We start from the raw sequence: 27,475 nt of genomic DNA, 5'->3' as shown, positions 1-27,475 counted from the left end.
CTTCAACAGTTTCCTCATTTCCCCTTCCCCCACCTCACCCTAGTTCCAAAGTTCCAGCTCAGCACTGTCCCCAGGACTTGTCCGGACCTGTCCTACCTGCCTATCTCCTTTTCCACCTATCCACTCCACCCTCTCCTCCCTGACCTATCACCTTCATCCCCTCCCCCACTCACCCATTGTACTCTATGTTACTTTCTCCCCACCCCCACCCTCCTCTAGCTTATCTCTCCACGCTTCAGGCTCACTGTCTTTATTCCTGATGAAGGGCTTTTGCCCGAAATGTCGATTTCGCTGCTCCTTGGATGCTGCCTGAACTGCTGTGCTCTTCCAGCACCATTAACCCAGAAGCAGGGGTATGAGTGTCTGTGAGAGAGTGTGTGCATCTGTATGTGAGTGAGTGTGAGTGTAAAGGGATCTAAGTCTGTGAGAGGGTGTTTGTATGAGTGTGGGAGTGTCTGTATGAGCGTATGAGAGAGGGTCTGGTTGAGTGTATGGGTCTGTAGGCGTGTGCATGTGCATGTGTGTGTGCCTGTAGGAGTGTCTGTGTGAGTGACAGAGAGAGAGAGAGAGAGATAGTGAGAGAATGAGTGTGTGTATATGGTGCAGTGGGATTACCTATGGTGTGACATGAACCCAAGGTCCTGGTTGAGGCCATCCCCATGGGTTCCAAACTTGGCTATCAGCCTCTGCTCAGCCACTATGCTTTGTTGCCTGTCTCACCAATGTACCATGCCTCAGGGCGTCCTTGCCTGCAGTGTATGAGATAGACAATGTTGACCAAGTCACATGAGTACCTGCCACGCATATTGTGGGAGGTGTCCCCATGTGTAATGGTGGTAGCCGTGTCAACACTCTGACACGTCTTGCATCGTCTACTATGACAAGGCTGTATGGTGTTGTCCTGAAAGCTGTGCAGTTTGCTGCAAACAATGATCTGTTTGATCTGAGCCTTTGGGTCCGTGTCACACTACAAATCATCTTCTGCCTCGGAACACTTCAACCCCAGGGCATCAATGGGGATTTCAACAGTTTCCTCATTTCCCCTTCCCCCACCTCACCCTCACGCAAGTATACACTTTCTCTCACAAACACTCATACACCCCCCCACCCACCCACAAAGACCCGCATGCACATACACACATGTGAATTTGTACTTGAAGAATTACATTTTATTTTGCTCAAAAACTACATGAATCCGTGTAAGATTCTGTGAAGTCCCTTTTTTAGATTAGAGTCAGTCTGAACATTGGGGCACAGACAGCCTTACACCTTCAATGCATTATCTGAGCCAACATGGTACCTATTGTTAAAGTTCACTTGAGAATGTAACTTCAAGAAAGTCCTGGAATTTACATATGAAAGAACTAAAACCAACATGCCCATTCTAAAAGATGAGAGACTTAACAAACAATCCAGGTCTTTTTCAATATATAATTTCAGTTACATCACACTGTAAACTTTTGCTATAAATTCTGTGTCCTATGAGCTTATACTCCACAACCATCTGATGAAGGAGCAGCACTCCAAAAGCTAGTGCTTCCAAATAAATCTGTTGAACTATAACATGGTTTTGTGTGATTTTAACATAGTGTTCAGGGATGTGTAGGTTAGATGCATTAGTCATGGGAAATGTAGAGTAATAGGGTAGGAGAATGAGGCTGGGTGGATACCCTTTGGAAGGTTGGCATGGATTTGTTGGGCCAAATGGCCTGTTTCCACACTGTAAAAAGATTTTTTTCCTCATAAATCACCAACATAGCCAAGCACAGTCTCTTCAGCATCTGTGTCAACAAACCTTGCTGAGAAAAATTCATAAATGGGCTGAGAACTGGCAAATGGTTGTAATGAAATTCTAATGCATAATTGTAACTGTATAAACAACTGATGTGTAGAATTGATTAAAGGGTTTGAAACTCAGCCAAGCACACAGTATGAGATTCCATTCAACAATGATTCTAACTGTATCAATAAAAGCTCCACAGCTGACTACATTAAGCCTTTAAAAGCAACTGAAAAAGAGAAAAGAAACTATGATGTAAGTGTTGAAACTTTAGCAGCCTTGCAGATTTATTGAAAGTAAGTGACTGTATCAGAGTGATTGAACCAATATAGTTAATGTAAGAAATGTCAAGTTGCTCTGCTGATGTTAGAACTCATGTAGGGACATAATGAAGTAAGATTCAATCTGCATCTAGTTGCACCAACCCTGTTCTACAGATCATTTTGTGTGCTTAATTCTGCTCTGGGAATTCTAGAAGACCAACACTCAGTATCATGGACCTAGAGAACAATTCATCAGCATGTATATCTCTTAGCTTCATGAGCACAAAATATGCTAACAAGAAAAAAAATCAAGATTAAAAACCTGAACAATAGCTGCACCAGTTTTACTTCACAACATTCTTCTTGCTTCTCGATTATGAAATCAGGTCATATTTTTGTAAAGCTTCCAATCACATAAAATTATACTTTTGTTTTATTATTGTAATTGATCAAACAGCACTGCAGCATGGAGATTAACATCCATGCAATGTCAAGCCAAACATTTATATATACACCCACACATCTGATGCACTAAAGTAATCTTACCTGTATAATTTGAGCTGCAACTTCAGGTGTTCCATGCTTCAAATCGTGTCCATTTATGGCGAGTACCCGGTCATTGCTACACAATCTCCCGTCCTGGGCAGCCAAACCACCTTCCAGAAGGTCCAGGATGAAGATGCCTGTTTCATCTGTCCTACGAACTAACTTAATACCAAGTTGCTCACTAGAGTCTCTTTTAAACAAAGTCACATGTAAGCCATTTTCTCTCATGCAGCTGCCATCAGGGTAGATACTTGTTCGACCACCAAAGCGTCTCTCCCTTAGAACAGTGAGATGTAGAGTAGAGCAAGGCTGTGTAAACACAGACCTAGCATAGTTGTGAGGTACATTGCTGATATCAACACCATTTACCTGGTAAAAAAGTTGAAAAACATTTGGCATTCTATTTCATGCTTACATGACATTAACAAAAACATGATCAGCACAACAAAATATATCAATTATTGCCTCATGAAGCTTACATATATCTCATACCATGTGTGTTCAGTCTGAAGGTAAGATTTTGGTTCATTGTCTGTTGATTTTGTTCATTTGGAAGGGAGAATAAAAAAGAACCGTATTATTTAAATGGAGAAAACTATAGAAATATGCAATACAAAGGGACTTGCAGATATCTGTGCACAAACCACCGAAAGCTAGTACACAGGTACAGCAGATAATTAGGAAGGCTAACAGAATATGGCCCTTATTTCAAGGATTACAGTATAACAGTAGGGAAGCCTTATTGCAAATGTACAAGGTGCTGATGAGACCACAACTGGAATACTGTGAGCAGGTTTGGTCCCCTTATTTATGAAAATATGTTATTTCATTTTAAGCAGTTCAGAAAAGGTTCACTAGGATGATCCTGAGGATGGAGGAATTGTTTTACGAGCTGAAAATGTGTTGCTGGAAAAGCGCAGCAGGTCAGGCAGCATCCAGGGAACAGGAGAATCGACGTTTCGGGCATAAGCCCTTCTTCAGGAGGAAGGACTTATGCCCGAAACGTTGATTCTCCTGTCCCCTGGATGCTGCCTGACCTGCTGCGCTTTTCCAGCAACACATTTTCAGCTCTGATCTCCAGCATCTGCAGACCTCACTTTCTCCTCCGAATTGTTTTACGAGTAAAGGTTAAACAATGTGGGACTCTATTCATTGGAATATAGAAGAATGATAGGTGATCTCATTGAAACATATAGATTTCTGAAGGGTCATGACAGAGCAAATGCTGAGTGGATGTTTCCCCTCGTGAGACAGTATATGACAAAAAGGCATAGTCTCAGAATTAAGGGGCGTCAACTTAAGACTAAGGTGGGGAGGAATTTCTTCTCTCAGAAGGTTGTGAATCTTTGGAGCTCCTTGCCATAAAGAGTAATATTTAAGGCTAAAATAGGGAGATTCTCGATCAGTAGATGTATCAGGGGTTATCGCGAAAGGGGAGGAAAGTGAACATAAGTGTTAGATCAGCCACAATCCCACAGAATGACAGATGGCCTTGTAATCCTGTATCATTTTCTTGCAGGTTTTGTCCTGGTGACTTGTCACTGTCTCTACTCTCAGCGACAGACTAAGGAACCAGCTCTCAAATCTATCTTAGCTGGAACAGGAATCAAACCAGCCTTGCTGGCGTGGTTCTGAACCGTACACTAGCCATCTGGACAACTGAGTTGACTGTCAGCAAAAGGTTATCAAATTTACAACCTCCAACCCATACAGGGAAAATAATTAGTGAGGAGAATGCGACAGACAGCAAAGGGCTATAGAATGGTTGAATGAATAAGAGTGCGGCTGATAAAATACATTATAGCAAAGCGCAGAGTTAATCACGGTGTGGTGCAAAAAATAAGTAAATTTTCATTAGGTTTGACTGGCACAAAAGGAAAAGTCAGAAAATCAGCTATTTCCAATAACGTATGACCAATCTTCATTAGGCAAAGGTGTAAATTTATGTCTTGGTTTCCTCGTTTGAACACTGATTTTTGGATCTAAATCTTGAGAGAAAAACAGAACTGCTTTAACAAACATACAATTGTATAGAATACATGCTACCGGTACATTCATGCTTAAAGATCAAAATCACTATTACTGGAGTTTGGAGTTTCAAGGCTGCTGGATATTTCAAAGGGTAATATCTGGTTTTATAGCCTGGTTAATATTTTAAACCTCAATTGCTGAACAAATACCTTTCGGTCAGCTTTCAACATGTTTGTAAAATTTTAATTAGATTTTAGGAGTTAAGAGTTGGGGCAGGGTGGGGGAGTGGCATGATTAATATGTCACTTGAATGGTAATCCTGAACCCCAGGTTAATGTTCGAGGGACATGGGCTGAAACTTACCAGTGCAAATGGTGAAATTTGATAAAAATCTAGAAGAAAAGGCAGCCTAACAGTGAAGATTGTGATAAAGACTCTTTCAGTTCACTAATATTAATTAGGAAAGGAAATCTGCCATCGTGATTGGGAGTGACCTAATTATGACTTTAGACATTAGAGAATTAGGAGTGGGGAATAAATGCAGACTGCGCCAGTAACAGCCACATCCCACGAATGAAAAAAAAGGCTTAAATGAGTGCGTGAGAGAGATTGAATATGCAGTTGCTAATAGGAAGGTTTAATAACTCAACTATTTCTCTCCTCATGAAAGCATTCAATAGTAGATATGACCTCATCTGATATACTGCTATAAGTAACAATCTGCTGACAAGGTAATTTCTAATTGATTGGATAAGTCCCTGGCAAGTCCAGATATTCAGAATGATAGTTCACCATAATGATAAGGCAATTACATTAAATTTACAATTGTTCTAGTATCCAAGGGAGCATTAAAATAATTATTTTGATGTTCCTAACTGGAAATTGGTTAGGGCAGTTGATAGATGGAGAAAGTGTTCTTTACAAAACACAGCAAGAATATTTACTTTAACCACATCTCATACTGAGCCTCATTTACTTTCAAACAATTAAAAATAGATTGCATAAACAATTTTTAATATCATTACCTGCAATATTTGATCACCAGAAAGAAGCCTTCCATCTTTTGCAACGATACTATCTCGGTAAACTTCCTGAATTACGATATTTATCAAAGGGGTTTCATTTCCACCTACAATACTCAGACCTAGCTCCATGTAGGGATTGGCTCTGTGGATTTCAATATTGGCAACCTCTCCTTCAGGCAGACTAGCTTGCTTTGGTAGTGCTGCAATTAAAAGAAAACACAAACAAGTGCATTTAAACCACTAACTCAAATTTTCAATAAGTTGTCACTAGGTTTTTTTTAATAAGTTCTTTTTTTAGATGAATAAGTTAAACTACACAGCAAAGTGCACAGGATGGAGTAGTAAGTTGTTTATGTTTTTAAATAAGTTGCTTTCCATTCTTAGACCTGCGTCCAAGTGCAAGTCTAATTCCTTGCCAAAGGCAAGGAAAAAGGTTATAATGTAACTTATCACAGGAGGTAATATAAATTAATTTGGAAGAGTATTTAAAATCACAGAACAGAAATATAGAATCCCTACAGTGCAGATGGAAGTGTAATAAAATATTCTGTTTGAGACTTAGACAGCAGGATTATTAAAACTACTGGAATAGGTTACAGTGAAATAAATAACAAAAAGCAAAGAAAATTTACAGGTCAGGAACAGGCCCTTTGGCTCTCCAAGCCTGGGCTAATCCAAATCTACTGTCTAAACCTGTCGCCCAATTCCTAAGCATCTGTATCCCTCTGTTCCTCACCGACTCATGCATCTGTCCAGATGCATCTTAAATGAATCTACCATGCCTGCCTCTACTACCGCTGCTGGCAATGCATTCCCAGCACCTACCACACTCTGTGTAAAGTACTTGTCGCGTGTATCCCCCTTAAACTTTTCACCTCTCACCTTGAAAGCATGACCGCTTGTTATTGAATCCTTCACCCTGGGAAAAAGCTTATCCCTATCTACCCTGTCTATACCCTTCATGATTTTGTAGACCTCAATAAGGTCCCCCCTCGATCTCCTTTTTTCTAATGAAAACAAACCTAACCTACACAAGTTCTCTTCATAGCTAACACCTTCCATACCAGGCAACATCCTCGTAAACCTTCTCTGCACCCTCTCCAAAGCATCCACATCCTCTTGGTAATGTGGCGACCAGAACTGTACACAGTATTCTAAATGCGGCCAAACCAATGTCATGTACAATTTTAACATGACCTCTTATACTCAATACCCCGTCCAATGAAGACAAGCATACCATATGCCTTCTTGGCCACTCTCTCCAGCTGTGCAACCTTCAGGGTACAATGGACCTGAATTCCCAGATCTCTCTGCTCATCAACTTTTCCCAAGGCTCTTCCGTTTACTGTATAATTCGCTCGAGAATTAGACTTCCCGAAATGCATCACCTCACATTTATCTGGATTGAACTCCATCTGCCACTTCTCCGACCAACTCTCCAGTCTATCTATATTCTCCTGTATCCTTTGACAGTCTCCTATGCTTTCTGCTACTTCACAAATCTTTGTGTGACCTGCAAACTTGCTGATCATACCAACAGTGCCCTCTTCCAGATCATTTATGTATATCATAAACAACAGTGGCCCCAATACTGACCCCTGTGGAACACCACTAGTCACCTTTCTCCATTTCGAGAAACTCCCTTCAACTACTATTCTCTGTCTTCTGTTGCTCAACCAGTTCTTTATCCACCTAGTTAGAACACCCTGCACACCATGTGACTTCACTTTCTCTATTAGTTTACCACGAGGAACCTTATCAAACGCCTTACTAAAGTCCATGTATATACAACAATACAAGTAAAAGACAAAAGAAATGATTAATAACAACATGGGCATGAGATGTAAACCAGCAACTAGCAAGGGACGAAAAAATATTAAAGGGATAATGCTAGCTTTTGTCTTTAAAAACTGAAATGTACCAGAAAAATCATATCAGAATTGATTGGAAGTATGTGAATGCTCCAGAATGCTAATTAAAATTGAGCAGGTAATAGTAGCATCAATAAGGAGTGACATGATATAGTAGCATTAAAAGAAAACATAGCTTAAACTTGAAAAGGGTTTGAAATTTAACACTTCTGGACATAACAGCTAGATTTTGAGGTCAGCAACGAAAAGATGGAACTTAAGCTGATTGCAAAGAAATGATCTGACAGTCTCTGTGGTGTGGATTGCCCCTTTCCCAAAATCAGTTAGAATCTGCTGCCAAGTCAAGATGTTATCCAAGCCACTAGCAACATGGATATCAGCACGCAGCCTAAGTAGCCAATCACACTGAAATACTCTAATGAATAGTAAACCAGGAAGTAAAAAAAAATGGAAATTTTCCACTTTTAATTAAAATTTTACTGACAGCCTAATAGATTATTGAGACCTGGACATGGGACTGAAGTAAAAACAGAAATAAACTTGTTTAAAACAATATTTTCATGATAATTGAGAAATGTAACATTCAACAAATATAAAATTAATTTTTCAGATACAACAAGCTGCTCAGCAATAATGATGCACTTATTGAGTAAAATTTTGTTTCTTTTAGATTAAGTCTGGACACTTGATTGGATTAGGTTTTTTGCCAGTTGATTATGTTTTTCTAAACTCATCATATACGTGTGCATAGGTTAAACATGAGTTCTGAATCTGATCTCAGACATTCCGGATTCTAACGTTAAGAGGCATAGCTAGAAGGCATCCAGAAGACACTAAACTATCTGCAACCCACTGCATCACTAAACTTTTGCTCATCACTCCCATCCACTCTTGGAGTTATCAGAGACCAGGCAAAAAAATAGCACCATACCAAGCAACACCATCCTCAAAGTTCTATTGAAGGCTATCCAGGACACAAGGATATTTATTTTCCTCAGGGATGACAACAGGAGGCCAACCTGACTGATGAAGCTAGTCTGCATAGAGGCAGTTGTGGGGATCAGCGTACTCCAGCACCTGTACCACTCCCTATCTCTGCAACTTCCTCCAGCAACGAAACATCTCCCTATGGATATATAATTTCCTGTATTAGAAAACAGAACATTACAGCGCAGTACAGGACCTTTGGCTTTCGGTGTTGGGCCAACCTGTGAAATGAATCTGAAGCCTACACTATTCCATTATCATCCATTATATGTTTATCAAATGATCATTTAAATGCCCTTAAAGTTGGTGAGTCTACTCCTGTTGCAGGCAGGGTGTTCCATGCCCTTACTACTCCCTGACATTTGTCCATATTTATCACCCCTCAATTTAAAGCTATGTCTCCTCATGCTAGCCATCACCATCTGAGGAAAAAGGCTCTCGCTGTCCACCCTCTCTAATCCTCTGATCATGTTGTATGTCTGTATTAAGTCACTTCTCAACCTTCTTCCCTCTAATGAAAACAGCCTCAAGTCCCTCAGCCTTTCCTCATAAGACCTGCCCTCCATACCAGGCAACATTCTGGTAAATCTTCTTTGCACCCTTTCCAATGCTTCCACATCCTTCCTGTAATGCTGCAACCAGAACCGTACTCAATATTCCAAGCGCGGCCATACTAGAGTTTTTTACAACTGCAACATGACCTCACGGCTCCAAAAAACAATCCCTCAACCAATAAAAGCCTTCTTAACAACCCAATCAACCTGGGTGGTAACTTTCAGGGATCTGTGCACATTGACACTGAGATCTCTCTGCTCATCTACACTACCAAGAATCTTACCATTAGCCTAGTACTCTGTATTCCTGCTACTCCTTCCCAACTGAATCACCTCACATTTTTTGCATTATACTCCATTTGCCACCTCTCAGCCCAGCTCTGCAGCTTACCTGTGTCCCTTTGTAACCTGCAACATCCTTCAGCACTGTCCACAGCTCCAGCGACCTTAGAGTCATCTGCAAATTTACTAACCACCTTTCTATACTCTCATAGGTCATTTATAAAAATGACAAATAGCAATGGCCCCAAAACAGATCCTTGCGGTACACCACTCGTAACTGAACACCAGAATGAACATTTCCCATCAACACCACCCTCTGTCTTCTTTCAGTTAGACAATTTCTTATCCAAACCGCTAAATCACCCTCAGTCGTATGCCTCCATATTTTCTGCAATAATCTACCACAGGGAACCTTATCAAATGCTTTACTGAAATCCATATACACCACATCAACCGCTTTACTCTCATCCTGTTTGGTCACCTTCTCAAAGAACTCAATAAGGGCTGTGAGACATGACATGCCCTTCACAAAACTGTATTGACTATCCCTAATTAAATTATTCCTTTCCAGATGATTATAAATCCTATCTCTTATAATTCTTTCCAACACTTTACCCATAACTAAAGTAAGGCTCACTGGTCTATAATTACCAGGGTTGTCGCTGCTCCCCTTCTTGAATAAGGGGACATTGCTATTCTCCAGTCTTCTGGCACTATTCCTGTAGACAAGGACGACAAAGATCAAAGCTAAAGGTTCTGCAATCTCCTCCCTCCCTTCCCAGAGAATCTTAGGATAAACACCATCTGGCCCAGGGGACATATCTATTTTCACACTTTCCAGAATTGCCTCCTTATGAACTTCAATCCTGTCAATTTTAATAGCCTGTATCTCAGTATTCTCCACAACAGGGAATTTGTGTTGCAGACGTTTCGTCCCCTGTCTAGGTGACATCCTCAGTCCTTGGGAGCCTCCTATGATGTTTCCTCCGGCATTTATAACCACTATAAATGCCGGAGGAAACATCACAGAAGCGCTTTACAGGAGGCTCCCAAACACTGAGGATGTCACCTAGACAGGGGATGAAACGTCTGCAACACAAATTCCCAGCTCGGCGAACAGAACCACAACAATGAGAACCCGAGCTACAAATCTTCTCACAAACTTTGAATTCTCCACAACAACATTGTCTTTGTCCAGTGTGAATACTGACGAAAAATATCCATTTAGTGACTCTCCTTTCTCCTCGGTCTCCAAGCACGATTTTCCACTACTGTCCTTGACTGGCCCTAATCTTACTCTAGTCATTTATTTATTACTGATATACCTATAGAACGCTTTAGGGTTTTCCTTGATCCTACCTGCCAAAGACTCTCATGTCCCCTCCTGGCTCTTCTTAGCTCTCTTTAGGTCCCTCCTCTCTACTGCACCATCCCTGTAGCCACATGTTGAACTCCTCTCTCTTCCTATTCCTCGCCTCGCTAGCATGTGGCACAGGTAACAAACCAGAGATAGCAATTCTGTTTGCTCTAGATCTAGAATTCCACCCTACTTCCTTGAATTTCTGCTTTACATTCCTTCCCTTTTCCTACCTATGTCATTGGTGCCTACTTGGTTCTCCTCCCCCTTAAGGATCCCGAAAACATGATCAGAGGCATCATGGACCCTTTCACCTAGGAGGCAACACACCAACCGTGAGTCTCTCTCGTTCCCACAGAATCTCTTATCTGTCCCCCTAACTATGGAGTCCACAATGACTAATGCTCCAATAAGATTTGTACCACTGTCTCTTTGATACTTCATATCCTTATGAATGATTTAGCATTGCACGTTTGCCTTGGACAGAAGACTGTCACACACAAAATTAGGTGCCTGGGATCTTCATCAGATGTCTCATGTATAATCAATCTCTGTAACTTTCACTGCAGCTTCCAATGTAGCTCTACTGGCCCCACATTGGTACTGTCTCCCACACATCTACCAGGATACACACTTAAAACATAAAAAAAGATCTAAAACATTCAACAGCTTATGCACCAATGTTTCTGACCTTGTTTCACAACTAAGAGTGCATACACATTGAATAGCTTTTCACCAAAGGCTTGCACAGGGCAGGAAATGACCACTGGCAGTGCTAACCACTATGCCACCGTGCCGCCCACCATGCCACCGTGCCGCCCACATTGGTACTGTCTCCCACACATCTACCAGGGTACACACTTAAAACATAAAAAAAGATCTAAAACATTCAACAGTTTCTGACCTTGTTTCACAACTAAGAGTGCATACACATTGAATAGCTTTTCACCAAAGGCTTGCACAGGGCAGGAAATGACCACTGAATGTGGTTTCAGGATGAACCCTTCCAGGCACATACATGATCTAACATCTTACTGGTTTTCATCAACTGTAGCTCTGTGATGATACAGACCATCTTTCATTAAGAAAACTTTGACACTTAACATGCCCATTCCACATTCCTCTTACAAAGAAGACTCCGAGACAATCTCAGCTCTAGGGATTGAAATCTCTACCTGTATCTATAAATGTAGGCATTGTGTTCATGTTCCATGCTAATGTAACACTTCACTCCTTCAGGTGAAGAATGTGCTGTGGAATTATTGTGCACAATCTCTGTGGAAGTAAAGTCCACTTTTCATATTGACGATACCCTTCACTGTGTTGTGCGACACCATTACCATGCTAAATGGGACAGACTTCAATTGGAACTAGCAACTCAAAATTGGGTATCCATGAGGTAACGTGGGCCATCAAGAGGAGCACAATTATATTTAACCATAATTGTTCATCAAGCTCCCACTCTACTAAAAATGCCATCAACGTGGGAGATTAAATCTGATTCAATGAGGGGTGCAGGAGAGAATGTCAGGAACAACACCAGGTATACTTAAAAAAATGAGGTGTCTTCCTGGTGAAACTACACACAGGACAACTTGCAAGTCCAACAGAGGACGCAACATGAAATAGACAAGGCTAAACAATCCTACATGCAGGTTAGATCTAAGCTCTGCAATCCCTCCACATCCAGCATTCAATGGCAGCAGACAATTAAGAAATAACAGGAGGGGAAGGTTCTATAAGTATTTGCATTCTTAATGACAGAAGAGCCCAGCAATCAGTGTAAAAAATAAGGCTGACGCATTTGTATTCACCTTCAGCTGGAACTTTCAAGTGGATGATTCATCTTGGCTTCCTCCTGAGGTCCCCAGCACTATAGTTGTCAGCATTCGACCTTTTCAATTCATTCCACATGACATCAAGGAATGACAGAATGCACTAAATAACTGCTCTTTAAAAGCTCTAGGCCTGGACAACATTCCAACAATAGAACTGAAAATTTGTACTCAAGAACTAGCTGGGCCCCTAAACAAGCTTTTCCAGTACAGCTACAACACTGGCATGTGCCTAAGAATATGTAAAATTGTACAGGTATGTCATATCCACAATAAACAAGACAAAACTAACCCAACCAATTGTACCCCTGCCAATCCACGTTTGATCATCAATACAATGGTGAAAGGCTCATTGACAGTGCTATTAAGTGGCACTTGCTCAGCAATAAACTGCTCATCGGTCTTGGTGAAAGCTAAAGTGAACAACTCTCAGTTCATGATTTCATTACAGCCTTGATCCAAACTTGGATAAAAGAGCTAAACTCCAGAGGAGATGTGAGAAAGACTGCCTTTAACATCAGGCAGCATTTGACTGAAAATGGCATGAAGCAGCCATAGCAAAATTGAAGCCAATGGGAATAACTGGGAAAAATCTCCAGAAAGTGCATGAGTCTCAAAAAGTCTGAAGGCTGAAGAGCCAGTGTCATTGAATATTTTTAAGCTGGACGTAGACTGATTTTTTTCACACAACAAGAAATAAGATTATTAGGGATAGTTGGAAATGTGGTCAAAATACAAACCAATTGACCATGATCTTACTGAATGGCAGAGAGGTTTGGGGTGAGGGAGCTGATTGGGCAGCCGGTCAGGCAGCATCCAAGGAGCAGGAGAGTCGACGTTTCAAGCATAAGCTCATCACATTCCTGAAGAAGAGCTTATACTCAAAAAGGCGACTCTCCTGCTCTTTGGATGCTGCCTGACCGGTTGTGCCTTTCCAGCACCACATTTTTTGACTCTGATCTTTAACATCTGCATTTCTCACTGTCTCCTTGAAGGCCTGAATGGCCCAGTTCTGCTCCTCATTTGTATGTGCACACAAAGCTGGGAGAATGGTGTGAAAATGTGTATTTTGTCTTATAATTTGGAAAAAAGTTTGATTCAATTAAAAAAAATTGGAAAACAAGATATTTTTGGACTTTACATATTGCAACATGATGATTTGATAACACAATGCATAAATCATGTACATTTGGTTATTTTTCAATTCTCTGTGGAATTAATAAAAATGCAGATGTCTTAATGAGATTGTTGCCTCACTCTCAGCCAACAACTTTTCATTTCTGCATGATATAAATTTTTTTCCTGTCGATTTGTCACCTGATGGCCTGCCACCTGTCACTTACCCATCAGCAATGTGCTTGGAAATCAAACCAGGGTCAATGAGGAGTGTAGAAAAGCATGTCAAAAGAACTTGCTGAAGCTATTAAGTAGGACTACATGCATGCTAATCAACAGAGCTAAAATAGCTCACAAGCAACAAATCTATAATAAAAATAATATTTTATTTATATAAGTAAATGTCCCAAGATGTTTCACTGGAGTATTTTCAAAGAAATTATCAAGTTAGATGATTAGAGGTTGATCAGGAAAATCGAGGCTTTAAGTATTCTTGATTTGCTCATAGTAGGAGGGGTTTGGGGCAGATGGAAAGTATGATTTGATGGAGATGGGGAAGAACACTCTTAGTCTTCCTGGCTGACAAGCAGAACTACAAAAAAAAAGTAATTTACTGGATCTGACTGCTCTTTTCACCCTTACGCTGCTGGGTTCACTGAGACCTAGCTTTAAATTTAACTCACTGCCAAGATAGCAGGAACGAAATCTCACTGATTGCCTTCGGGGAGTGAAGACTCATGAAGTTTAAAAGAAAGGGATTTCTATGTTTGAAATAAACAATAACCAGATCTAAGTTAATTAGCAAAAGAATTGGAGGCAACACCATAGGTTTTTACAAAATGAGTGGTTAAGATTTGAAATGCTCTGCCTAGTAAAACGGTAGATGGCTGTTCTACAGATGACTCCAAAAGTGAATTGGTTTATTACTTCATGGAGAAAAATACAGAAATTTTGCAAAGGAGCAAGATTAGCTTTGCTACTCTTTGAATGAGGTGATACAAATTCAGTGGACTAAAGAGCTTAATTTTGTGCTATTCCCATCCATATCAAACTGATTTATGGATTACAATTATATATCCATCTTTTCAGAATGGGTTACTTTGATACTCCAAAACATACTGCAGTCAAAACAGAAGTAGACGTATTTATGGTGAGACTTCGGTTTCATAAAAATACTGTTAAACTTTCCAATTGTCTTCTCACTCATCATGAGTTCTGGGGCTGAAATTCTCCCCAGAATTTGCAGCACAAAAAATTGGCCATTGGTTATGAGTGTCCTCTCATACATTTTCATCTAACTCCAAAAAAACACATGCTTCAGTCAGCAGTATGGTGGAAGTAAAACAAATAAAATATTACTATTATATTCCATCTACTGAAATGATTTCATACTTGATTGCATATTGTGCTGACAATTGAATTGATAGCAATCTAGATTTTTCCAGATTGAGAGTTACTATACTAGATGATGCACCACAGATTTAGTACTGAACCATTTCTGATCAAGGATCATGAATAGTTAAGAATCTTATTATATTTTATGATAGGCATTTTAAAGTCTAAATTTTAGGCCTAAATAATGTGTCTTTAGTTTTTTTTATAGCTGAAGCACCAAACATTTTACTGGTAGCAGTAAACTCATGGTATATAGCACAGTGGCTCAAACAGGGCAGATACTTGGAGATTAGACAAGATTGAATCTCAGAACCGATAGTTACTCATTGCTGGTTATTGGAAAGCAAACAATGCTATTTGTAAAAAAATAACTTCACTGTTCATACTTGGCTAACCTACCATTAAAATTTATAGATGACCATAATTTGCTTTTAGTGCACATTGTTGTTACCATGCCAAATTAAGCATGAATAGTATTCAATAAGAAACTGTTAGAGTTGTGAAAACATTCTATGAAAGTAACATTTTTTATTGTCACATTACACGTTTGCAGTAATTAGTTTTTACAATGTCAACTCATATCCAATCTATCTATAGCTTGATATGTAATCAGGTGTTTTATATATAGGAATCCCTCTTCCATGGGATTCTACAACATGTTAATGGACAGAATTTATCCTGCATCTAAACCACACTATTGCTGATATTGAGTATGAAAATGGAAAAAAGATTCCATTGCTAGCATTCCTCAAGTTAGGATAAAACTCACTGTCTAAAGGGGTGGTAGAGATGAGAATCCTCAAAACATGTAAGCACTATTTAGATAAAGACTCAACCCACCATAGCATACAAGGCCAAGTGTTAGAAAATAGAATTAGAATAGATGGATGTTTGATGAATGGCATGGACGTTAGTAAGACTGATAATCATTGGAGTAAAAATTCCAAACTTGTATCTAGAATATCAAAAATGGTCTTTGGATTGACTCATGATAGAGGCCCACTTGTGCCAGAGGTACAAAGGGTCGGTTTCACTGGACATTTCTACAGGAATCACTGCCCCAATTGTTATGAGCTCTGATGTATGAATATGCAGGCCCAACAGCTATGTAATACAGCCATGAGAGATGAAATAAACCCTAATATGTTTTAAAAAGCTTCAGGTCACTTTTTAAAAGGTTGCTTAAAAATGAATAATTTTGCTTTAGAGTCATAGAGTTGTACAGCACAGAAACAGACCCTTCAGTCCAACTAATCCAAGCAGATCAGATAACTTAAATTAATCCTGTCCCATTTGCCATCATTTAGCCCATATCTTTCTAAACTCTTCCTATTCATGTACCCATTGAGATGCCTTTTAAATATTCTAATTGTACCCGCCTCGACCACTTCCTCTGGTAGCTTATTCCATACACATATCACCCTCTGTGTGAAAAGATTGTCTCTTAGGTTCCTTTTATATCTTGCCCTCTCACCTTAAACCTATGCCTTCCAGTTTTGGACTCCCCTAACTGGGAAAAAGACCTTAGCTATTCACCCTATTCATGCCCCTCATGATTTTATAAACCTCTATAAAGGTCACCCCTCAACGTCCAACTCTCCTGGGAAAACAGCCTCAACCTTGTACAATTAACCCTGCTACCTTGAGAACAATCACTCCTTTTGTCTTTCTTCTTCAGGAAACTGCAGAAAAGAATAATTGTAACGTAGTGAATATTTCATGGATAACTGTGAGTAATACATACAGTGTAATGATTTATCTATGCTCAGCCCCCACCTGATCAACTGACTAGAAATCCTTTGTTAGAGGTTGATGTAAATAGCCTTGTTTGCTATCTTTGATATTTTGCACCAGATACCAGTAAAGGTCCATGTGTGTCCAACTCTTGTCTTCTTTGCACAGCAATTGTTATGAAGCTGTAATGCTCTGCCAGCATAATTTTAGTCAAGTTTTTGATAAATGTATAGACTGCCAAATGTTGAAACTGTCCCCTTGGGTGGTTTGGAAGGATCCTTAAATATGGAAGTCTCAGTCTGTTATAATTTTCGCTTCTATGGGATGAGGTTGTCCAGTCTAGGTATACACAGCAATAGATGGGAAAATTCGAACAGGTTGCCTTGCGAAGTGTAGATAGTGATTCTTAACTTACACAAACTTTTCTTCCACTTACAAAACTAATTCCCTCTCTTTTCTTATGTAGACACTGGCAGCACACAACAAACCTTCACAAAGAGGCCAGACACTCTCACTCCACCTCTGAGAAGCAAGCCATTAAATCTTCATTGGTAAGGCTTCCACCAGCTTAGAGACATCCATCTCAATGTGTATTCCATCTTGATTAGACTCAGGAACACATTCTGGTGAGCACATCACTGAAATATTTGTGCAGCTAGCAGAGGAAGAACTTATCCAGATCTATGGCATTCTGAAAACTGCCAGAGAGCAGACACCTGCTCAGCTCCAGGCATAAAAGATCTCAAAGTCTTGGTCATTAATGACTTTGCCAAAGGCACAGGAATCACATGCATATTTGTCAGAGACAGTAAACTGGATCAGAGGATGAAGGAGTCCACCAACATTATCTGTACTGTGCTGGTTTCGGCAAGCATGCATCTGGCTGTGCCAATGCAGAGAGTGCCAATCATCATGGAGAGACAATATCAACTACTCAGTCTGCTAGATATATGCACAACTTTGCACTGGATTATTTTGGTCATAGGTGTTCTACATCAATGACAGGGTGAGAGAAGGTGAAGGACTTCAAACTCACTCCAGGTGTTCTTTCCTCTCAGAGATGGGATGGTGCCAGTGGGCACCCAGAGAGAAAAGAACTACAAATTAACTCCAGAGATTTTTTTCAGGACACTCCAGACGTAGCTGGGTCCTCCACCTCCTCCATGACTTTGCTGCTGCAGCCTGCAGAAGTTCAAGCTAAGAAAGATGAGCCTGCATTCGGGCATGAAGTATTTCTGAAGTTTTTTTGATGAAAGAAACAAACTATTCTATAGGATTGAATGTATTCATTAAACTGCTGTTTGTATCTTTCTTTATTAGTGAACATTCAGTTCTCTCCCAAACATGCAAGTTTCTGCCTGATAATTTGGCCCAAACTTGATATTGTGAGATCAATTTACCCAACTTAACAATATCAGCCAACTGTTTTGATTGGGATAGTTTCTTTCTCTCTTACAATTATTGCCTCGTAGCTTTCTTCAGATAATTCTTAACTTGTGTGGCACAATATTACAGTAATGAAATTTCCATATTTCTTCTTTATACATAATAGTGAGGGCATAGAAATTGGACAAAAATCACTTGCAACATCATGGTTTAATAAACAAAATATTGTCACGCATATTGGTTTCAAATAATACTTGCACATTGCAGTGTGCAGAAAGCTAAACTAAACCCAAAATGACACAAGAAATTTGCAAAGTAGCAAGTAAAATCAATTAAACATTAAATTTAATAACATAGGACATTGTGACCTACTTAATCATGTTTTAATGCAACAGATATTTCAAATCGAAGGCTTCACATTGTATGATTCCCATTAACTACTACACGTGAGTTTCTAGATATTGTTACAAAATACTGAGGAATTTTTCATGCATTTTTTTCTCAGTAACTGATATTGCTAATATCCAAAATAAAGACTTAAACAATTACACATTATGCATATTTATTCAATTCCCATTTGCAACAAGTTTTTGTGTAGAGTTCATCACAAAAACCTGAGCTTGTACTTGATAATTGTTCCCAAACCTGATTTAGTGAGCATAATTTATCCAATACCACAGAATGTATCAGTATAATTCAACCAGCTCTACTACTGAGATATTTTTATTTTCCTCACAGCATATTCTGTCCATTACCTTTTTCTCAAATAATTCTCAAATGAAAACACTGAATTTCAAAAGCTTTGCTCAGATATTATTTGTAAATTACTTTTGCTTTTAATAAGATAAACGCCTGTGTGTGATAGGAAAATTATTATTCTCATTAAATACCTGTTATCGATCTTATTTTTGTACAAAGTCTATTAAAAATATATAAGGGAAAGAGGGGTGAAGACAGAAACAGCTATTGTAGAATAAACAATAAAGAGAAAAAAAATGGTAATTCTCATATATTACTTGATAAATTGGATGCTTTATTGCCACAAAGGACAAGGATTTCCTGGCAGAACAATTTAAGGAGCTAGCAGCAGGAAAAGAAGTGTTTTAAACAGATAGCTAACCCCGAATGTAACAAGGAACAGGAAAACTACTTCTGAAGGGGAGGCAAGCTACAGACTTGAGGTCTCCAAAAAGAATAATCAATGTTGGGGATAAAAAAATCTATTGAATAATCAATAGTCACACCACAAACTTGAAAGACAGAAAATTGGATAAGAATCCCAATACCAGATCAAGTTAGTAGCAGAATTTCACAGATCTACACTGCATAAGGACTGAATCGTGTACGCTTCCAGAGACGGACTACTGTTGGTGAAACCCTGGCCAGATTCCATCATTAGGTAAAAACAAGGACTGCAGATGCTGGAAACCAGAGTCTAGATTAGAGTGGTGCTGGAAAAGCACAGCAGGTCAGGCAGTATCCAACAGCAGGATGCTGCCTGACCTGCTGTGCTTTTCTAGCACTACTCTAATCTAGACTCAGATTCCATCATTAATCAAGCAATAGCCCTAAATTGGGTTGCGAGGCTTAACTGGCTTGCTTGAGGGGTCTTATTTTGGTTGCTATATGCAAAAAAGTCTAAATTATTGTTTCAGTACTTGGTTGTCTATAAAACTCATTATAAGTAGTTGAATTAAAAGGTAACTATACGGTGATTTATCCACAATAATATCTTAATTTGGAAGGCCTGGAAATCAGTCACGGTTACATGATCAAAAAAGGAATAAGCGATCTATTTAATTTCTTCCTGCTAGATTTCTAACACCTTTGCGCAAACAAAGCCTCCTGATTTCACATTAAGTGACCTAACTCTTGGGTCGTCCAAGATAGCGGCGTACTGTTAGGATTGCATTTGCAGGGATCCATGCTGCAATACCAACCCGACAGAGCCAGAACCCGTCAAACATTTTACTGTGAGTAAAAACTCAGTAAAGGAGCTAGAAACCTGAAAAAAAATCTACTTACCTTTGTCTTTGCAGCTGGAGAATGCTGAAGAAAGGAGGAAGTTTGCCCAGGGCCAGGGCCACAGCCCATCCCTCTGAAGCAGTGGGCTTGCTTACTGACCAGACCCTGGTTGAGGAGCTGGCCAAATCTTGTGAGGTCCTGGGGAGGCAGATCCTGGAAAAAATTGAAGAGAAGCTAGGTCCTGGATCTGCTATGCTGCAAGAGTTGGGAAAAAGGACCGATAAACTCGAGCGCCGGGCTGCAGGAGTAGAGGCAGAGACTGACTCCTCCAAGAACCGGACTGAAGCCTTGGAAACACTGGTCCATGGTCTGTTGGAACTGGTAGATGATTTTGAAAACAGGGGCAGAAGAAAGAACCTGCATGTTGTTGGCATACCGGAGGAGACAGAAAGACAGAGGCTGGTGAAGTTCTTCCAGAAGTGGTTCCCGGAGTTCCTTGGTTTGGAGGTTGAGAAGGGAAGGATAAGAGCCCACCAGATCATGGCAAGAAAACCAGGTGCGGATCAGCAGCCACACCCTGTCCTGGTAAGGTCCTATCATTATAAAGACAAGCAGAGGGTCATGGAAGCCTCTAGAGCCCAGAGGAGGGACCAGACGACAGCTCCAGGGTCACATTTCTTTCAAGACTTCTCCTCAGCAGTGGTCTGGAAAAGGAAGTTTTATGATGGCATCAAGAGGAGGTTGAAAGAACTTGAGATCCAGTATTCTTTAAGATCTACAGCAGTGCTTTAGATCAATCGTAATGGATCCATACATTTGTTCGACTCGCAAGATAAAGCAAAGAACTTTGTGGACACGTTGACCTAAGTTGTACGGCCGAATAGGTGTAGAAGACAGAGCTGTTTGGGTTTGCTCTTCTTTAAAAAGGACTTGGTGGAGTCTCCATTCTGGTAATAAAGTTACGTGAAATAATGTCCGGGATGGAGAGAGTATTTATCTTTAATTTCTAAGTTATTATAAAGAGATGGGTGACATATTTATTTTTAGTTTACTTGTCTAGTGCTAACTCTCTACTGGGTAGTTGGTGTATGTGGTGCGACCCTAGCCGGTAGGAGCTGAGGGGGTGGTTGGGATGGTTAGTTGGATTTTAGGATGTGTAGATATCCCATATGAAGGGGGGGGGGGGGGGGGGGTAATTCCTCCAATCAGTGACTTTGGCTATTTTTTGTCTTTGTTTCTGCTGGACATCATTTTTGTAAGTTTTGTCAATTTGTTAGCTGCACTTATTTTACTCTGTTTAGTTTTTGGGTTTTGTGGATTCTTTTGCATTAAAGCTCAGCAATCTGTAGTTCAGGTTCTTCCTCTCTGGAGTCGAGATGGTGTTATGGAAGGTTATGGCCAAGGATGTGCACCTGGAATATTAAGGGGAGTCATTCACCTGTCAAGAGGAAGAAGGTACTTTTCAGCCTTAAAAGGTTGAATGTTGCCTTATTACAAGAAACACACTTGGATGATGCAGAGCATTTGAAGCTGCAACAGAATGGGTATGACTGGGTTTAATGCAGCAGTTCAGGAATTTTACTCTGAATTATACCAATCTGAAAGCTGTAAGAGTGGGTGGGTTATGATGGAGCCTTTTTTTTAAGGATTTGGACCTTCCAGAAGTGATCCCTAAACAAGAGTCTCTCTTCATTGCTCATTGTTAAAGCAAGAGGTGCAGGAGGCTGTGAGGCATCTCCAGAATGGGAAGGTGCCGGGTCCTGACAGGCTCCTCAGTGAGTTCTATAAAGAATTTAAGTATATTGTCAGGGCTGATGCTTAGTATGTTTAATGATTCACATGATTGTGGCCTCCTCCTACAATCTCTAAGAGAGGCAAACATCTCTCATTCTTAAAAAAGGGAAGGCCCCGGAGGACTGTGCTTCCTGTACACCCATTTCACTCAAAATCCTATCCAAGACTCTGGCACTAAGGCTAAAACCGTACTGCCCTCCATCATTAAGGAAGACCAGACAGGGTTCATAAAAGGTCGTAGATCGACAGATAATGTCAGGAGATTACTTAACATGATCCAAGTATGTCAACAGTGATTGGTACAGGGACTGGTGAGCTCCTTAGATGTGGAAAAGGCATTTGACACGGTTGAGTGGCCATATGTTTTCCATACTTTGAAGCAGTTTAACCTGGGAAAGACCTTCATCAGGTGCTGGAGGTTTTGTATCGTGATCCTCGTGCTGTGGTCTGCACCAATGGTATACAGTCAAGCAATTTTAATATTTGTAGGGGCAGTCAACAAGGCTGTCCCTTGTCACCATTGCTTTTCACATTGGTGATCGAGTTGCTGGGGGAGGCAATACGCAGGGATCCCAATATAACCACTCCAGAAGTGGAGACAATGTCACAGAAGATCGTACTGTATGCAGATGTCGTTCTTGTCTTCTTATCAAACCCAAAAGTCTCAGTGCCACACCTGATACAATGCACCAATTTATTTGGCGACTTCTCAGGTTATAAGACAATTTTGCGAAGTCAGAGGCCATGCCCATGGGTGGTCTCCCAAGAGTGCCTGATCCTGAGGGCGAATCTCGGTTCCCTTTTAGATGGTCGCAGGAGGGCTTTCTCTACTTTTGATCGGTTATTTAAAGCCAATTTTGCCCATTTATTTGACAGAATCAAACAGAACCTTCATAGATGGGAGGTGCTTCCGACCTCTTGGTTAGGTCAGATAGCCCTCATTAAAATGAACATTCTGCTCCACCTGTTGTATCCTATGTGATGCTTCCTCTGCTTTTTAATAAACAAATATTTAGAAGACTGAACGGCTGGGTTAGTTCTTTTATCTGGTATCGCAATTCCACATGATCACCTCAGGGTGTCAGCCATTTATGTGACTGACAAATGTGGTTAGAGATTATTTGATGTAGGACTATGAAATTCATTGCTTGTTGTTGGAGAACTTTAATGTTTTAAAGTATTTTTATTCATTTATTTGTGGTTTATTTATTTATTGTCATGTATTTTCACAGTATTTGTCACAAATACATGTCACAAAAGTGTTGCATAATGTTGCTTCTCTCTGGCGTCATCTTAAGACACAGAAATAAACAGGACAGAAAGATAGAAAAACAAAGAAATAAAGTTAAAAGTTCAAGTTGAAAGAATTAAAATATAGAATTCATTTTTCAATATGATCAAATCTGCCGCAAACATTTGGAACTTCATTTTACCAAACCCTGTTTTATTTTATCTCTGCATGTGTGCTGAGGACTGTCCATGATGGATACTGGGTCATTTGGCATAGTTAGTGTAAAGAAAAGTCTAGTAGATAGGGTACATCAGCTGATATGAGCTGGGGAGGGGACGTGAACATGGGAGGAATGTTATTTGTCCTTTTAAAAATTAAACTTCAGCATAGTCCTGTAATCTAGGGAAAGTCTTCCATGCAGTCCACCTGCATACCTCGCAGCCTTTACTCTTGTTCTGGAGTCATTTGGCCTTTCTCCCAAGGAACTGCACAAATTCAGAACAAAAATCTGATCTCTCAAGCCATCATCTCATGGATCATGGATCAGGAGATGTCTTGACTTTGAATTCTCGACCCAGGAGTGAAAACCCAGGCCCAGTTTTGAGAGGAGTTGAAATAAAGCAGGAATATTCAGTTATCTTGCACTGGCAGGAGGGTCTCCAGTAATACATTCACCATGAATGACAGCTTGGGGTTAGAGGTTATCAGGTTGTGAAAGAAAAAGATTGGAAGTAAACTCATTGGAGCAATGAATTATTTATTGACTTATTCTAAGAGAATACTACATAAAGAACATATGAAGAAGATTCATGATATGCTACTAGTGGCTGAGAGCTGGGTTCTAAATTGGGTGAATAAAACATAGCTTTAAAATTGATGTTTTTAGTTTCATTTTTGAGTTCTGTAAATGTAAGCGGGAGGTCTGGGCAGCTGTTTCTTAATATGCATTTCAATGAGTTGATTAAATCCTTCAGGGGAACAGTTCAGTGCAATAGGAAAAGATGGCATGAGTGAAAAATATAGCTGCTGTTGTCTGTTGATAGGAATTCAGTCCATTAAATGGTTGCTATCCGCAGGGGACAGGGCATCGACTTTTGGTGGACAACAAGAAATGTAGACTCCAGTTGCATGTACTGTACCACAAAAGATCCCATGATCAGAATAGATGAATGAATGAGAAAAACGGTCTGGGGTCACAAGTATGCAGATAGTGAATCAGTGGATAACGAGGGGTGAATATATAAAAGAACAATAATATCCAGAAACAATTAAGGAGTGTGCCTGCTCATTCAGACAGAAAGGTTCAAAACAGCAGAACAGTTAGGGGTGGGGAAAAAGTCCTGAACTGCTTAGAAGGAAACTCCAGAGGAGAAAACGGTGGAAGACATGAGCTTAAGGATCCCATGTTAAGGAACCCTTAGCTGTTCAATTAAGTGTCTTAGAACTAGAGATCAATTAAAGAATATAGCATTGAGTGAATATAGAAATTTGCTGAAAAGAAATAATTACATCCATAGCTTCCAAGTGAACAGGGAACTTTGAAATAGAGACATGGCGACCCTTCACTGAGATTTGAGTGTCTGTAAGTTAGTTGTTGAGGGTATAAGAGTTTGAATCTATATTTCTGATATTTCTAATAAGACCATTTCAAATAATTCTAGCATAGTCAAGTTTGTGATTTTTTTTTGCCCGTGTAATAAGCTTTTATGTTTTCTTTTTAAAATGCAATCTCTTGTGATTATTTTCAATAACTCACCACTATTGTAAACAAAATAGAAACTATGGTCAATTAAACCAGGTCACATTCTGGGATCCAGATTGTTCAGTATTACCATTGGGATCAGTGCTAGGACCCTTGCTGTTTGTTATGTACATTAGGCAAGTGGATGTGAATGCAGAAGATATAGTTAGTAAGTTTGCAGATACAGGAACATTGGTAGCATTGTTGATAGTGAGAAAGATGGTCTCAGTATAGAGTCTGAGGTGATGAATTTTGGGAGATCTAATAAGGGAAGGATATACACAATGAATGGTAAGTCATTGGGAATACTGAGGAACATCATGACTTTGGTGTACAAGTCCATAGATCCCTGAAGGTGTTAGCACAGGTACATAAAATGGCGAAGAAGGTATATGGGATGCTTGAGGAGAAAGTGAGGTCTGCAGATGCTGGAGATCAGAGCTGAAAATGTGTTGCTGGAAAAGCGCAGCAGGTCAGGCAGCATCCAAGGAACAGGAGAATCGACGTTTCGGGCATAAGCCCTTCTTCAGGAATGAGGAAAGTGTGTCCAGCAGGCTAAGATAAAAGGTAGGGAGGAGGGACTTGGGGGAGGGGAGGGTTGGGCTACGGGGTGGTTGGGTTGGTTGGTCCGGGTATCCTAGAGGTGTTCTCTGAATCGTTCCGCAAGTAGGCGGCCTGTGTCCCCAATATAGAGGAGGCCACATCGGGTGCAGCGGATGCAATAGATGATGTGTGTGGAGGTGGAGGTGAATTTGTGGCGGATATGGAAGTGTCCCTTGGGTCCTTGGAGGGAAGTAAGAGGGGAGGTGTGGGCACAAGTTTTGCATCTCTTGCGGTTGCAGGGGAAGGTGCCGGGAGTGGAGGTTGGGTTGGTGGGGGGTGTGGACCTGACCTGACCCACCAACCCAACCTCCACTCCCGGACCAACCAACCCAACCACCCCGTAGCCAACACTTTAACTCCCCCTCCCACTCCACCAAGGACACGCAGGTCCTTGGACTCCTCCATCGCCAGACCATGGCAACACGAAGGTTAGAGGAAGAGCGCCTCATCTTCTGCCTAGGAACCCTCCAACCACAAGGGATGAACTCAGATTTCTCCAGTTTCCTCATTTCCCCTCCCCCCACCTTGTCTCAGTCAAATCCCTTGAACTCAGCACCGCCTTCCTAACCTGCAATCAATATCCTGACCTCTCCGCCCACACCCCACTCCGGCTTATCACCCTCACCTTGACCTCCCTCCATCTATCGCAATTCCAACGCCCCTCCCCAAGTCCCTACTCCCTACCTTTTATCTTAGCCTGATGGACACACTTTCCTCATTCCTGAAGAAGGGCTTATGCCCGAAACGTCGATTCTCCTGTTCCTTGGATGCTGCCTGACCTGCTGCGCTTTTCCAGCAACACATTTTCAGCTCTTCACTAGCCAGAGCATAGAATATAAGAGCAAGGAAGTCTCCTTACAACTTTATAAGACATTGATTATCCACAGATGGAATCTTCTGTGCAGTTCTGGTCACCGCACTATCAGAAGGATGATTGAGGGATACAAAATCATGAATGCCACAGACAGCTTAGATCTTGAGAATCTCTTACCCATGGCAGACATGTCTAAGACCAGAAGGCATAAGTTTAAGGTGAGGAGTAAATAGCTTAGACGGATTTGAGGAAAATCTTTTTCACCCAAAGGATGGTAGAAATGTGGAATGCACTGCCTGAGTGGTGGAGGCAACATATTTAAGATCATCTGGATGAGCAGCTAAAATTCCAGGCCATTGTAGGCCATAGACCAAGCACAGGTAAGTGAGATTAGTATAGTTTGTGATGGTTGGTTGGCATTCACATAGCGGGCTAAAGAGCCTATTTCTATACTGTATGACAACACTGTGATTCTGCGACCATTAACTTGGTTCATAACATAATATATATATAGCGTATCTGTGAATTGGCTTTCTTATTGCTGTATTAAGTAAATAGGGAAAGGTGCCTGAGGTTAAAAGTATAAGTTACTCATAAAGATTTTGTTAGGCAATGAAATATTTAGCTTTATGTTTTGTAAACAATTTAAAGACGTAATCTTATTGCATCATTTTTTTTTCAGCTATTAACTGGAAGTTCAAATTTGTCTGTAAAAGTTATTAACCTCTGCAAGGGTCATATAAAAAGTTAATGCCCCTGCTGAACATTTCTGCCAGGATTTCCACTGACCTTTGACTAAAATTATGCTAGTAATTAAGACAATTCCACTGCTGACATCAAATGTTTGGTAGAATATACATGCGCTGCTAAAACTTCATAGTGATGTCTGGACAGCCAGTGCAAATTTGAAGAGTTTTCCAGCTCAAAAATATTAAGTACCATTACTTGGCTAATTGGGTACAAGAAGTAAAATCACAGCTAGGATTCAAAATACATGCATTGATAAAATTAAAATTGATAACAAAATTTACTGCATTATTTAGTCATAACTGCAAATTGCCACTTAAATGTGGTCAATACTCTACTGAATATAATTTTTACATATTCAGAAATTGGAGTACAGAAAGCCCATCAGCTCTTTAATCTCAACAAAATGAAAAGAATATAAAATGAATGGTAAAACTTTGGTTCTAAATTAACTAAAATGGCTTTAATTAGCAATTAA

At 40.2% G+C, this 27,475-nt stretch overlaps 1 protein-coding gene across 8 annotated transcripts in view; it reads right to left on the bottom strand.

Moving 5' to 3' along the window:
* The window catches only part of lnx2a (ligand of numb-protein X 2a), a 111,611-nt gene that overhangs the window by 17,572 nt on the left and 66,564 nt on the right, over positions 1-27,475 (bottom strand). For all 8 annotated transcript variants that reach the window (XM_043692001.1, XM_043692007.1, XM_043692005.1 and 5 more), the window contains 2 exons: positions 5,586-5,785; positions 2,590-2,958 (listed from right to left, as the gene is read on the bottom strand). In XM_043692001.1, coding sequence (XP_043547936.1) covers positions 2,590-2,958; positions 5,586-5,785 — 569 coding nt within the window. The remainder of the gene's footprint in view (positions 1-2,589; positions 2,959-5,585; positions 5,786-27,475) is intronic.

This window comes from Chiloscyllium plagiosum, chromosome 6 (genome assembly GCF_004010195.1).
Source record: "Chiloscyllium plagiosum isolate BGI_BamShark_2017 chromosome 6, ASM401019v2, whole genome shotgun sequence".
NCBI lineage: Eukaryota > Metazoa > Chordata > Chondrichthyes > Orectolobiformes > Hemiscylliidae > Chiloscyllium > Chiloscyllium plagiosum.
This window is presented reverse-complemented; position numbering and strand designations above follow the sequence as displayed.